This window comes from Lutjanus erythropterus, chromosome 15 (genome assembly GCF_056507025.1).
Source record: "Lutjanus erythropterus isolate fLutEry1 chromosome 15, fLutEry1.hap2, whole genome shotgun sequence".
In the NCBI taxonomy this organism is placed as follows: Eukaryota; Metazoa; Chordata; class Actinopteri; order Lutjaniformes; family Lutjanidae; genus Lutjanus; species Lutjanus erythropterus.
The window spans coordinates 18,375,784-18,387,923 of record NC_139331.1 but is presented as its reverse complement, the minus strand read 5'-3'; the positions used below and the strand labels follow the sequence as shown (position 1 = coordinate 18,387,923).

At 39.3% G+C, this 12,140-nt stretch overlaps 1 protein-coding gene across 1 annotated transcript in view; it reads left to right on the top strand.

Moving 5' to 3' along the window:
- The window catches only part of fndc4a (fibronectin type III domain containing 4a), a 34,380-nt gene extending 23,728 nt beyond the window's left edge, over positions 1 to 10,652 (top strand). Inside the window, exons 4-6 of the mRNA XM_084738070.1 lie at positions 2,055 to 2,144; positions 5,485 to 5,618; positions 9,625 to 10,652. Coding sequence (XP_084594196.1) covers positions 2,055 to 2,144; positions 5,485 to 5,618; positions 9,625 to 9,666 — 266 coding nt within the window. The 3' untranslated portion in view covers positions 9,667 to 10,652. The remainder of the gene's footprint in view (positions 1 to 2,054; positions 2,145 to 5,484; positions 5,619 to 9,624) is intronic.
- The last annotated feature ends 1,488 nt before the right edge of the window (positions 10,653 to 12,140 follow it).

The following is a 12,140-nucleotide window of genomic DNA, read 5'->3' as shown; positions in this document are numbered from 1 at the left end:
GATCTGGCATTTAAGTATAATGTGCAGCCTGATATCAACACGAGAGCTCACTGTGCAATGGGAAGGTGTAGGTGAATCTTGGGGCTCAGTTATACTCCATTATACTCCAAAACACACACGTACATGGACAGCTGGATACTGCTGGTGCTCCATAATGAAGAACAAAAAAGAGGAAGTGTTTTGAGCCAAATCTTCCTCGTAATATTTCTGACCAATAAGAAAACAGCTTATTTACGGACCGGTGTTTGTTTACAACTTTTGAAGCACTATTGAATGCTGCCATATAAACACTGTGTGAAGTAGCAAGGGGCAAATGCAACAATTGTATTGAATTAGTCCATGAATCGGAACAAAGCAAACAAACTGCAGACTGAAAACAGATCTGAAGACCCTCTTAGATTAGGTTCACTTACATGTCATGGATAGGCTGTCTGTTCATTAGAGTTGGTTATTGGAATTATTTTTCCTCTTCACACCGTCTGTGAAGTGATATCGAGCGACTAACACTGTAACCGCATGTTCAAACTACCAGCAACGTAGCCACAAAACAGCCAATTGTGGCCAGCAACATAATCACAGAGTTGCCAGTGAAAGTGATTGTGGTTAGAGTCAGCGAACATGGATAATCAAGCTGCAGTTTTTCTTAATGTCACAATAAGAAAAAATGGTTGCGTTAAACAAAACTGGAAACTGGCTAATGGCAAGAATAAGCTTTCCTTCTTTTGTTTACATGGCACAGGAATGGTGGAGACACAGTAAGCAGAAGTAGCAAAACAAAAACATATGACTGGTTGATGCGTCACTGCGTCAACGGAGCGCTGACAGATGTTGAGGCCAGCCTAACCGACATGCAGAAACAAGTGTTGTACCTATGTTTAAAACACCATTGTCCAAAGGAAACAGAAAAAGGGAGTTTCATACCACCAGTATATTTATAAAGCTATGTGAGGCTTGCACCACCTGACCTGAAATACACTGCTTTGCTAGAGTTTAGGATTCTTGAATCTCAGAAGAGAAGTGGTGAGTTAGCGTGCGCCAAGTTAGCATGACCCATTGTTAAAATGAGAACAATTTTGAAAACAAGCACATGCAAATTTGCGTGATGTGAACACAGTCTCTTTCATTTTTTTTTATTGACTTCCAGAGTGTACACATAGCCAAAGTATACAACAAGTTTTATTGCATTGTGATAAAGTAGTATCAAGCAATTTTCTGTGATTTGTGGTCATTTTAAATGTCCACAGTGATGTACACCCTCTCCACTCACACACCCGTACACACAACTACCAAGACTGAAAAAAATGTTTGTGGCAGTATAATTGACCCCACTCTCTAATAGCCATCACGTGAAGAGGGTTGACAGCCTGGCATTCGGGGCCAGTTTCTTGACAACTTGATTCACTAAAAGAGGCAATTGGGAAGAGTGGTGTCCTGGAAGAGTTCCATCCATGCGGGTAAAGAGATAGTTTGGAGAGTGGAAATAGGCCCATAGTCAATCCACTTAAAGGAGGATTAATGCTACAGGACTGATGTGGTAATGCCCACCACATTTTCTGACTACTACAGGTTTTGTTAAATGAAATAACAGCCATGACAGGTAAAAAAGTGTCCATTTTTACTAGTCTGCACTGATAATGTTCAGCCTTCACTGAGACGCATGATTGTGATGTTGTACACAATATGAAAAAAAATGCATATTGCGATTATTTTTGACAGATTTTGCGATATGTGATATGATTCACCATTAGTGAGAATAATCATTTATGAATCACATTTTTTTATAGTCACTGCAAAAAATTGTTTTGTTGGGGTCTGTACCAGAGAAACGTATTTTCTTACATCTGGACAGCAAGATATTTAGGTCAGGGCATCTCTGCAGCACTGCAGTGCTTCTCTATAATGCTGTTTTTTTCACACATTCTTCCTTTTGCAGCTTCTGTGATTTTGATATTGCACTTGGCCATACTGTGATTTTGATTAAATTTGCATTACTTGGTGTTTGGAAGTATTTGTATTTACAGTACAGCAACTGTCCTGTTTGTCCTCTCTCCTAGATGACCCCACTGTGCAGGGCCTGGACAAGTCTCGACACCTACAGACAGGAGAGATGATCATAATTGTGGTGGTCTTGGTCATGTGGGCAGGTAGGTTTGTAAACTGTGTGTGCTTAATTATGTAGTGTGTGTGGATATTAATATTTAAGTCAGAATTAAAGTCACAGAAAATCTATTTGCTCAATCAGTTTTTTACTAGAATCAATACCATTCTATTTGAACACAGTATTTTCTTGCCTGGTTTGGTTATTTCACATGAGGGAGGTATTTTTCTTTTTATTGTGTTTTTTCCTTTTTTTTATTTTAGGGAAAAAGACAGTATTATACATTTCAATGCAGCTATCACAATTTGGCAAAATTGAAACCAAAATGTGTGTCTTGCTTGTGACATGTTTCAATTTAATGAACCTTCCTAAAAACACTTTTCATGTCCCTTTTTTTAAACTGAACCTCTGTACTGGAGTATATTTTTGAGCCAGTAATCTACTTTTTACTTTCCTACATTTGCCATTTGTACAAATGTTACAACTAGTCTGCTGTAAACTGAGAGGTTTAGTGCATAGGAAGGTGAGCACATGAGGAGCAAATCTACAAGCTGCTGTTGTCTGGAAGAAATATAAGCACTACCTGTCTTTTGACAGTGATACCATAAAGAGGAAGCAAAACAACTTTTTTTTTTTTTGGTCAAAATGTCAACAGCACTCTAGTTTGAGCACCTGGTTAATGTTTGACCTGTGATAGTGGTGGTTCTGTCTCTATAACACCCAAAAGCACCTGGTCCTCCAGGATGACACAGTAACACATGTGACTTTGATCCTTTAAAGGTTATTAATGGGCCAATAGTAGATCAAGTAAAGTCTAATATCTATAAATCTGGTGCCATCAGATGTTATTGATCAGTGGTTATCAATAGCGAAATGGCACTAAAATCCTGCTTAATAAGCTTAAAGATAATTGGACTTTTCCAGAGGATCTACAAAATCTTAACATGTATTGTCAGCCTCAATGATGGAGACTAATGGTGCACATCTGAGAGAGGTTTCACAGCAGATAAACTTGTAGCCACATCAATATATTGACACACCAATCAATAAGACACTAATAAAGAAACGGATAGTGATCTAGCGAAGCCCAATAGGATCCCTATTAGGTGGAAGTTAGAGTCCAAAAAGCTAAAGTAACACACGCTGAGAAATAACTGCAACAACTCTGAACATCCCGTCCCTTTTAGGCTTTTTCACAAACAGCGATGTCAAGCCAACATCACGCTTTCCTGAGCATTCTCTGAGTCTGAGCTCTCCATCGCGGTATGATTTCCTACTCCTTTGAGGAAGTGAACAGATTAATGAAGTGTTGAGGCACAATGACAAGTGGCATATCTGACAGGCTGCCAGGAGTAGGGTTTCCCGCCCCCGAGCCCCAGAGTGAGATGTTAAATAATACTAATGAGAGAAACCAAAGTAACACGGAGGCTGTGAGGAGTGGGAGTGAAAGAATAAAAACACCCCACGTGGCATATCCATAATGGACTGTTCATTTGCAGCCAGTTTAAAGGGAAGGTTCAGGTTACTTGATGTAGGGGTGTATGGGGTACTTATCCATAGTCAGTGTAAGGCCTATTAACTACAGTAGATGCTGGTTGATACACCCCCAGTTAGGAGAACCAGGGAGGGGCACCAGCACCAAAACTAAGCAACAAATTGCTGTGGACAGGGTCAGCAGCAAAACATACTTTAGCCACTTAAAAAAAGGTCCACTTCAAAGAAATCGAAATCAATTTTCACCACTTTACTTTGCCATCAGACAGCCTTTTCTGACGGCAAACTGCTGTTATGTAAGCCAGATATCGCTCTCTTGAAACCAAACAAACTCCACTAGTGAAATCAGTCATTTTATTTTGCAGAACCCGGGAGTTGCTGGTCTGCCGCTGCCTCGATCTGTTTGTTTGTTTGCGTTCTTGTGTGACTTCAGTGAATGTGAACTAACCTTTAAAAACGCAGAAGTCACAGTAACAAACAATCTAACCAGTTGAGGCAGCAGTCGACCAGCAACTCAGGTGTTCTGCGTGTTGTTCAAGTTCACACTTAACAAGAGCTAGCTCAAACTTGACTGCACAGAGATTAAAATGAACTAAGTCACATTCAAGCTTACAATTTTGAATTTTAAACTAAGAGTCCCAGTAAATGAACTATTTCACGTTTATGTCTCTCACACATTTAAACAATAACAAAAGATGCAGGATAGTGACGTCTGTAGCATGGGATCATGGGAAGTGTTAAACAACAACAATCATGTTCATGTCAGTTTTCCAAAATTCCTTCCTCACTCTCTGATCTGTCTAATGTATCCTGTGTTTTCACAGATGTTAAAACAACTGTCAGCTACTAAGAAACACCCAATTACCTTTTTCTGGATTTGACCATTGTTGGAAGTAGTTGGGATAATGTATGCAACTAAATAAAATAAATAACATGGGTCTACTTGTTCTTAGGCATTTTAATACAGAAATGTTACATTATATAGGTTTAAATGAGCTGTGCTGAGCCCCCAGTCCCCATTCACTGCTACTGCACACTTTCCAAACTAAATTGATTACTGCTTAGTGCTATAGACTCACAGTTACTTTTAGAAGCCAAGAAATAAACAAGTATATGTTTTCCCACTAAACAATGTGTCATATTATGCAGAAAGTGAAAAAAATGAGTTGCAGTAAGCATGCCAGGTGCTGTAAAACACAGCGCATTGACTTTCATTAGTTAAAAACATATACGTTCAGTTCATTGTTCACCAAAATCATGAGCGCGTTCACTGAAGCTCGTCCATGCACAATAACTTCACAGCAACCTATTAAAATGTAAAATGTAAATGTAAACCATTTAAATTAAGACAAATCACTCCTCTATTTACACAAATGCCACTGCGATTTACCCATTAAACAAGCCAGTGTAAATGTGCGTGAATATCTGATTGCTACAGAGTCAATGACATGTAGCTGCAATATTGCAGAGCACTTACGTGAAGCATGAATAATAATTTGCTAATTAAATGAATTACACTATGTTACTCACAGCTCCCCAGCTGTCATTACCAGGACTGTGTATCAGTTTCTGAATATTTAATGACAGCATTCTCACAGACGTTCAGTGAAGCAAGGAAGTTAATTGTGAGCGTACAGTTCAGCAGAACTACATCTGGCAGATTGAAAAATGCAAGGAGTCAAACTCCGTGGAGAATCACTGTACCGTCTTCCAAGCTCTGAGATAAAGGCACAGCCATCACCCTCCCCTGGGAGCAGAATTCCATTATCCACATGGCCTTTCAACGTGCTCAGTTAGGGGAAGTGGTGACATGTCTGTGAGTGACAGTAGCTGCCTCATGACTGAATTCCTATCCTCCTCTGTGTGTGTGTCCATCTCTCACCTGCTGGCAGCTGTTATTGCCCTGTTCTGCCGGCAGTATGACATCATCAAGGACAACGACTCCAGCAACAATAAGGAGAAGGCCAAGCCGTCATCCGAGAGGAGCACGCCGGAGCACCACAGCGGAGGGCTGCTGAGGAGCAAGGTGAGCAGGACTCCTCTGAAGGAATGCGGGCCCACGCCGCAATCACCCTGGTATTTTTGCGTGAATGAATTTCCTGCATACTGAAACGGTGCACACCAGTCTCATCCATGTGTCCCTGACACCTTTGAAGAAGCAGTACTATATATGGACACAAACAAGTGTCTCTCTGTACATGCAGTGTCATTGTCTACATAAATTACTGTGTTGTACCATCCTGACAAGATATTTCACTTGTCATTGTGGGAAATGCACAGGTGTTACTCTAACATTTACAGTGTTCTGTTCAGGTGTCCCAGTAAGCAATGACAGCGTGACATTGACGATGTGTACAAACTTCATATTTGTGACAGTCAACTGGGTCAGTTAAAAACAATCTCAGAGAAGACTGAGTTTTCTCCTGATAATAGGCCATGTGCATTTGTTTAAATAAGCAATATGTGACAACTGCTTGTATAAAAATGCTATTTAATATACAATCTATGGTTGAAGCGAGTTGTTTCTCCCTGCTCCCTCCTCCACAAACGTTAGGAAGCAGGCTGCAGGAACACTGCAGGAGTGCAACATGAGCGCAAGATTATCAATTGATTATAACAAGCGTTGATGAGTCCTACGTTGCAAGTTGATCTGCTGTTTATTATTGTAAGTATTTGTGACTGTAAAGCTAGGTCTGTTATCCTGAAAATAAAAGGCCACTGCTCCGAAAATACACACTCTGGACTTTGCGTTCAGTGGCTGCCTGCCTTTTCCCTGCCAGACTCTGTTAACATAATGCTTAAACTATTATAAACACCCGCTCCTTTTAAAAGATTATTAAGGATTTCTTATGATTCATAAATTGACACTTACTTATTCGCCAGGAATTTGGCATCAAGTTGAACTCTAATAAATGTGAAATGGGCAAACACAAGATTGGAATAGGAAATTTCAAAAGGAGAGCAAGCTGGCTGTAGACTTGTTGTCAGAGAAGCATGTATTTCAAGCATGCTGTCATTTTGTGATTTATTACAGTGAATGAATTACAGATTTCTCCTTTAAGAGGCAGCTGGAAAGAAGACATCTTATTTTCGTTGCCGCCTGCTGTGTCCTCTTGTGTCCTAGATGGATATATTGGTGTTAACCTCTGACACTTGCTAGAATTAGCGTCCTGACTGTACTCGGAAGTCTTGGTTTACTGTCGTGCTGAAAAGCCATAAAACACTCACAGAGACACTCCGTTCACCTCAGGATTCTGTGTGACGTCTGTCTCCATATTGTGCGCTGTACTTGTACGTTTAAAAAACACCCATCAGTGTTTTTGTATTAGTTTGTGTCCTGAGTGCTTCCAATTTCCACAACAGCTGTTTACATGGCTAATGAAAATGAATATTTCCATTTACATGCAGCTGTGCGTACTCTGATTAATGTTATGACGTACATTCAACGGAGGACTGTATTATATCCATAGGTGCATTTCTCCACCCGACCTGAAATACTGGCTTTTCTTTAGAGCATGCATCTGTACCCCTGTCCTGCAAACTGGTGGCTAGTTTGTACCATGTGTCATAAATATAATAATAATATCCAACGTCTTAATCGATAAATGCTACATTTGAAATAAGGTCAAATTCAGAATATCCAAACGGCAAATTTGGAATATTGTAATAAACTCAATAATAGTGGAAAATTAGTGTGCATGTAAAGTGTGACAGTGAGGCAGCATCGACAACGTCAAGACCCTGAAACTCAGCCATCATTCATGTTATTACTAACACCTGTGCATCTGTCCAAATGTCTTCTGTAGAAAGTCTGATGCTGATGTGTTTCACGTGTCTGATGTTTACAGGAGATGTTTTGCTTTTTCTCCTGCACCTCGCTGCAGTAACACTTTCCCCCCAATGAATAATAACATTAATGTAATTTAATCTGTGTGCTCAGCCAACTGCCATAAAGTGCCCGCCACCTCTTTGGCACTTCACAACTGCAAACATGGTTACACTGGATATTAACACGATTACTGTAGTTTTATAGAATACAGGTACGTCCAGGGTGGAAAACAAAACAGTTCCTACATGCCACAATTAATGATGGATTTATTGTGAGATGATGCTTAATCAATATCTCATATATTACCTGGTGATGGTGTCTGTATGTCTGGCCATCACATCTAGGTCCTGTGCTTGTTTACTGTTTTTTACACATTCTTATTTAAAACAGATTAACAAAAAGCAACTGTGGAGGCAAAAAGGGGAAAAAAACAGCAAAGGAAAAGCACAATAACTAACTGCCAGCGATTAACTGGTAAATAAAGTAAATCAAATAAAAGATTAACCATAAATTTTCTGTTCTATTTAAATATTTCTCAGAAGATTTATCCAATTTAAAGTAACAAAGATCTATTCTAGACTTCATTACAGTAGATTTATTTAATGCTACGTTTAATTCTTTACTAAATCTAAATCTTTACATAGACACCATTGTTGAAGGAACACATCGTGACCATAAAGCTTATTGGTTAAGTTTGACATTATATACTGTATAGGGATTCGTTTTCTCCTTTTCAGAGAAGGGTTATTGTATATATTGTTGAAAATAAGTCTAAAATACAACCCTCCTCATTAAATAATATTCTACTGGGGAAAAATCATTTTGAATTCAGTAAAGCACTGGTATCTATTCTAGAGATGTAATCACAGGAATCTCCAAGGATGCATTCCTCCACCACAAAACACTTGAATGTCTAATGAATGTCTAATGAATGTCTGTTACAGAAAAATATATTGCATGTGCTCTAATAATACAGAGTTGGTTTAAAGGTTGAAATCCTGGTCACTGTTAAATGAAAATAAATGATAAGTCTGTGCCTTGAGAAATATATAAGAGAGAAATACCTTTAAAAGTTAAAAGGGAAGCAGTGGACAGATGTATGCAGTCACAGCTCAGTAATTGATTATCAAGGCTATTTGTGTTGAGAGTGTTGACCTCTGGCTACAGGATTTAACATAAGGACATATTGAGTTCTCTTGTTTAAATTAGCTGAGGAGAAATCGTTGCAGGATTTGTCTTTGTGTTGGGCTTATCTCTCTGTCCAGTCCTTGTTAGGTGGTCGGGTGTTGATGTGAGGTTTCCGTCAGAGAGGTTCTGATGAGGACTTAAGAAACTCTGTATTATCAGTCAACAGCACACTTGGTTCACTTTCAAGCAAGCAAAAGAGAGAGTGGATATACTGAGTCAGATCAGCCACATTTTTGTGAATTTGATTAAAAACGGTGGCACAGCAGTGCAGTGGTGAGCACTGTCGCCTCACAGCAAGAAGGTACTGAGTTTGAATCCCTTAGCTGGCTTGAGGGCTGGGGCTGGGCTTTTTACCACAGGGTATGTGCAATATGTGTTATGTATTTGTATGCGCAATATCTTGTAATGTGCAATGTTGATTATGTGCAATTTATTTACTACGTTGGAGGCATATTGTGTGCAGCATTTGAGTCCAAAACAAATTTCCCTATGGACAATAAAGTATATCATATCGTATCGAGTTTGCAGTAGAGACAAGACCTTTCTGTGTGGACTCTGTGTGGACTCTGCATGTTGTCCGCATGGATTCATGGGGTTGTTCTCTCTGGGTACTCTGGCTTCCCCCCCACAGTCAAGACATGCAGCATAATAGGTTAACTGATAACTCTAAATTGGCCGTGAGTGGTGGTTTGTCTCTATGTGTCAGCCCTGTGATGAACTGGTGACTTGTCCAGGGTTTACACCATCTCTCACCCAATGTCAGCTGGGATAGGCTCTAACCCCCCCAAGAACTGTCAATTATAAGCAGTTACAGGCAATGGATGGTTAAAAACATTTTAATGGAAACCTACTGGATGTAGACAGAGGGGATTTGTTTTCCCCTATAGCAGAATGATAGTGTGTGGAGCCAGACCTTTCTCCTGCATTGGCACAGTGCTGTGTAGATAGGTCTGGCTATGAAGATAAAATAAAATAAAATTGTGATTGTAATGTTTACTTCTCTTGTCTGTTGCAGTTTCATCCGTCTGTGCCGTCTATCAACATCATTGAAGTTTGAGAGGAAGGAAGCCGAAGTTAAATTCTCTCTCTCTCCTACCAGTAATGCATTTTCCACCTTTCTCACTGATGAGGATAAAAAGCTGAGGAAATGTACAGTTTCTGCAGGTCGTCATCAGTGACTAAGGTCGGACAAGACTGTCTTGCAAAAGGCACACATGCATGCACACAGTATTTGTAGGAAAACACTGAAGATACACACCCCCGTACACACACAGACACACACGTTAGCTAACAGAAACCTCCTCCTACAGGTTTGATAGAACATAAATTAATGTTAACCCATGGTGCAGTTAACATTGATGTCTTTGCCAGGTGCTTGGTATGTTATTGCAATACAAAACACACAATGTATCATCTCTGGGAGGCCTGTCTTCATGACTTTAAATACGCAGTGTATTTTTGATATTGGCATGTGCGATTATTAGACACCACGTTCACCTGCTATACTGTAGGCAACACAGCTTTAAATAAATTAACATTTCTCCACTGCAAACAGTGTTAATATATTGTCTGAACACAAATGTATATCTGAGTGCTGCAGACAGATTATTAATAAGGTGAGAAAGCAAGTACATGTACCCAAAATCCATTTGTAAGAGCCGACACAACAACATGTCTTAATTTTTTTTTTCTTCTAATAATTGAAATTTAAATACCATTTTCTGGATGACATTGTATTTTTTCATGTTTCATACATAACAAACATGTCTGTACATATTTCATTCATTTACTAAATAAAGTTGCATGCAGGTCATTTGCCTGTAGAATAGCATTTGATGTGCATTCTGAGTTAGATGCCAAAAATGGAGAAATAAACATGATTGCAGTACTGTGAAGCTGTTAATGTTTTCTTCTATTTTACCTGCTTTTAGAACAGGAGGACGCCCTCTTTTATCATTCAGTAGATCTTGTACATTTCCTGAAAATTGTATTTCCTAAAGTGTAAAATAAACCCTCTTTTGAATGTCCTATTGCTAAGTTGCAGCTAATGTAATGGAGTGTCTTTCACTGAAATGCATAAATCACTTCCACTGTGCACAAAATGCACTTTCACACACAAACTGCTCGTCAACTGACTGCATTTTGTGCATTAAATGCTGGCCAGGACTTACAGTAACAGAAAACTGCACTTCATGCACAAAACGCTCGCCAAGTCGCATCACAAGAAGTGTTTTAACGCAGGTAACACTTTCCAAAGGATACAAATTAATCAGTTAATGATTTAGTTACAGTTGCTGTAAATTCACTCCCTTCAGTTTGAGGTATAAAATGCACGGAGCGAATGAGAAATGATACTTAATCATGATGTGTACAGTTTTTTGTGCGCAACGTTAGCATTTTGTCACAACACCTCTACATGGCTGCATTTTATGCAGATTGATCTGTGGAATTTATCAGCCTTAAGAAAACACAGTTAATCTCAAGTATAAACCTTATGGTGCACAAATAAGCACAACTAAAATCCCAAATAATAAAACCACAACATAACTTTTCTGAGGCTCTTATGTGTTTATGAACAGGACAGCTGAAGGTATGATAGGAAATGCAGAGAGATACGCTCTACCACCTGAGCTACCAGGCCACCAAAACCAAAACATATCTTAAAGAAATCTCCCCTCGCACTTCTTCTTCTTCGTCTTCCAGGCCTCCTTCTATTCGCGTTTCATGCTTTTTCGAGAAAGTCCATGCTATGGTTTATTTTTCATATTATGTCCTTCCTGGGGTCAGATTCATAGTCGTAATTCGGATAGATCCTAGGCCAGAGAGAAAACCGCTTGACATGATCGGGATTGCAGAGTGATCTAAGGGATAACGGGCAGGGATTTTGAAGAGATCATGTCTTGTTGAAGCTCTCGAGTCAGCATGACAAGATGCTCTCGGTGATTTGAGCAGGACAAGGCTCAGAGAAAATCCATGAGAGTGGGAATGAAACTGGTCAGACTACCAAAGATTAAGTCCGAGTTCAAATTCTTTCACTGTCATGTACACAATAATAACAGTGAAGCAGTTGTTTTTGATGAAAGTCTTAGCTCTCAAGCTCCCCGTCCTCTTTGTGATATCACAAAAGTGAAATCACAAAAGTGGAACACAACCCAGTTATAATATAAGACAGTTATAATATAAGACAGCAGTGCGATCATCAGCCATCAGCCAACAGAAAACCTTCATGTCCCTCACAGCTCCCTCAACATTTTTTTTATTCCTACACAGGACAATGTGTTATGATCAGTTTGTAAACAGCCCAGTGAGGTGCAGGAGTGGGTGTGATGTATCATGTGGGGGAGCGAGCTCCTTTGAGGAAGACAGCTGAATTGACTGCATTGTCTGAGTGAACAGCAAGATTAACTGTTTTCTGTATGTTAAATTGAGAGAGTTTGACAATAAAAATATGTACATGTGAAGAAAAAAGTTTGATAGGTTAGTTGTATTGTACTCAATAAAGGACAATGTTTTTAATGAACGTATAGAGAG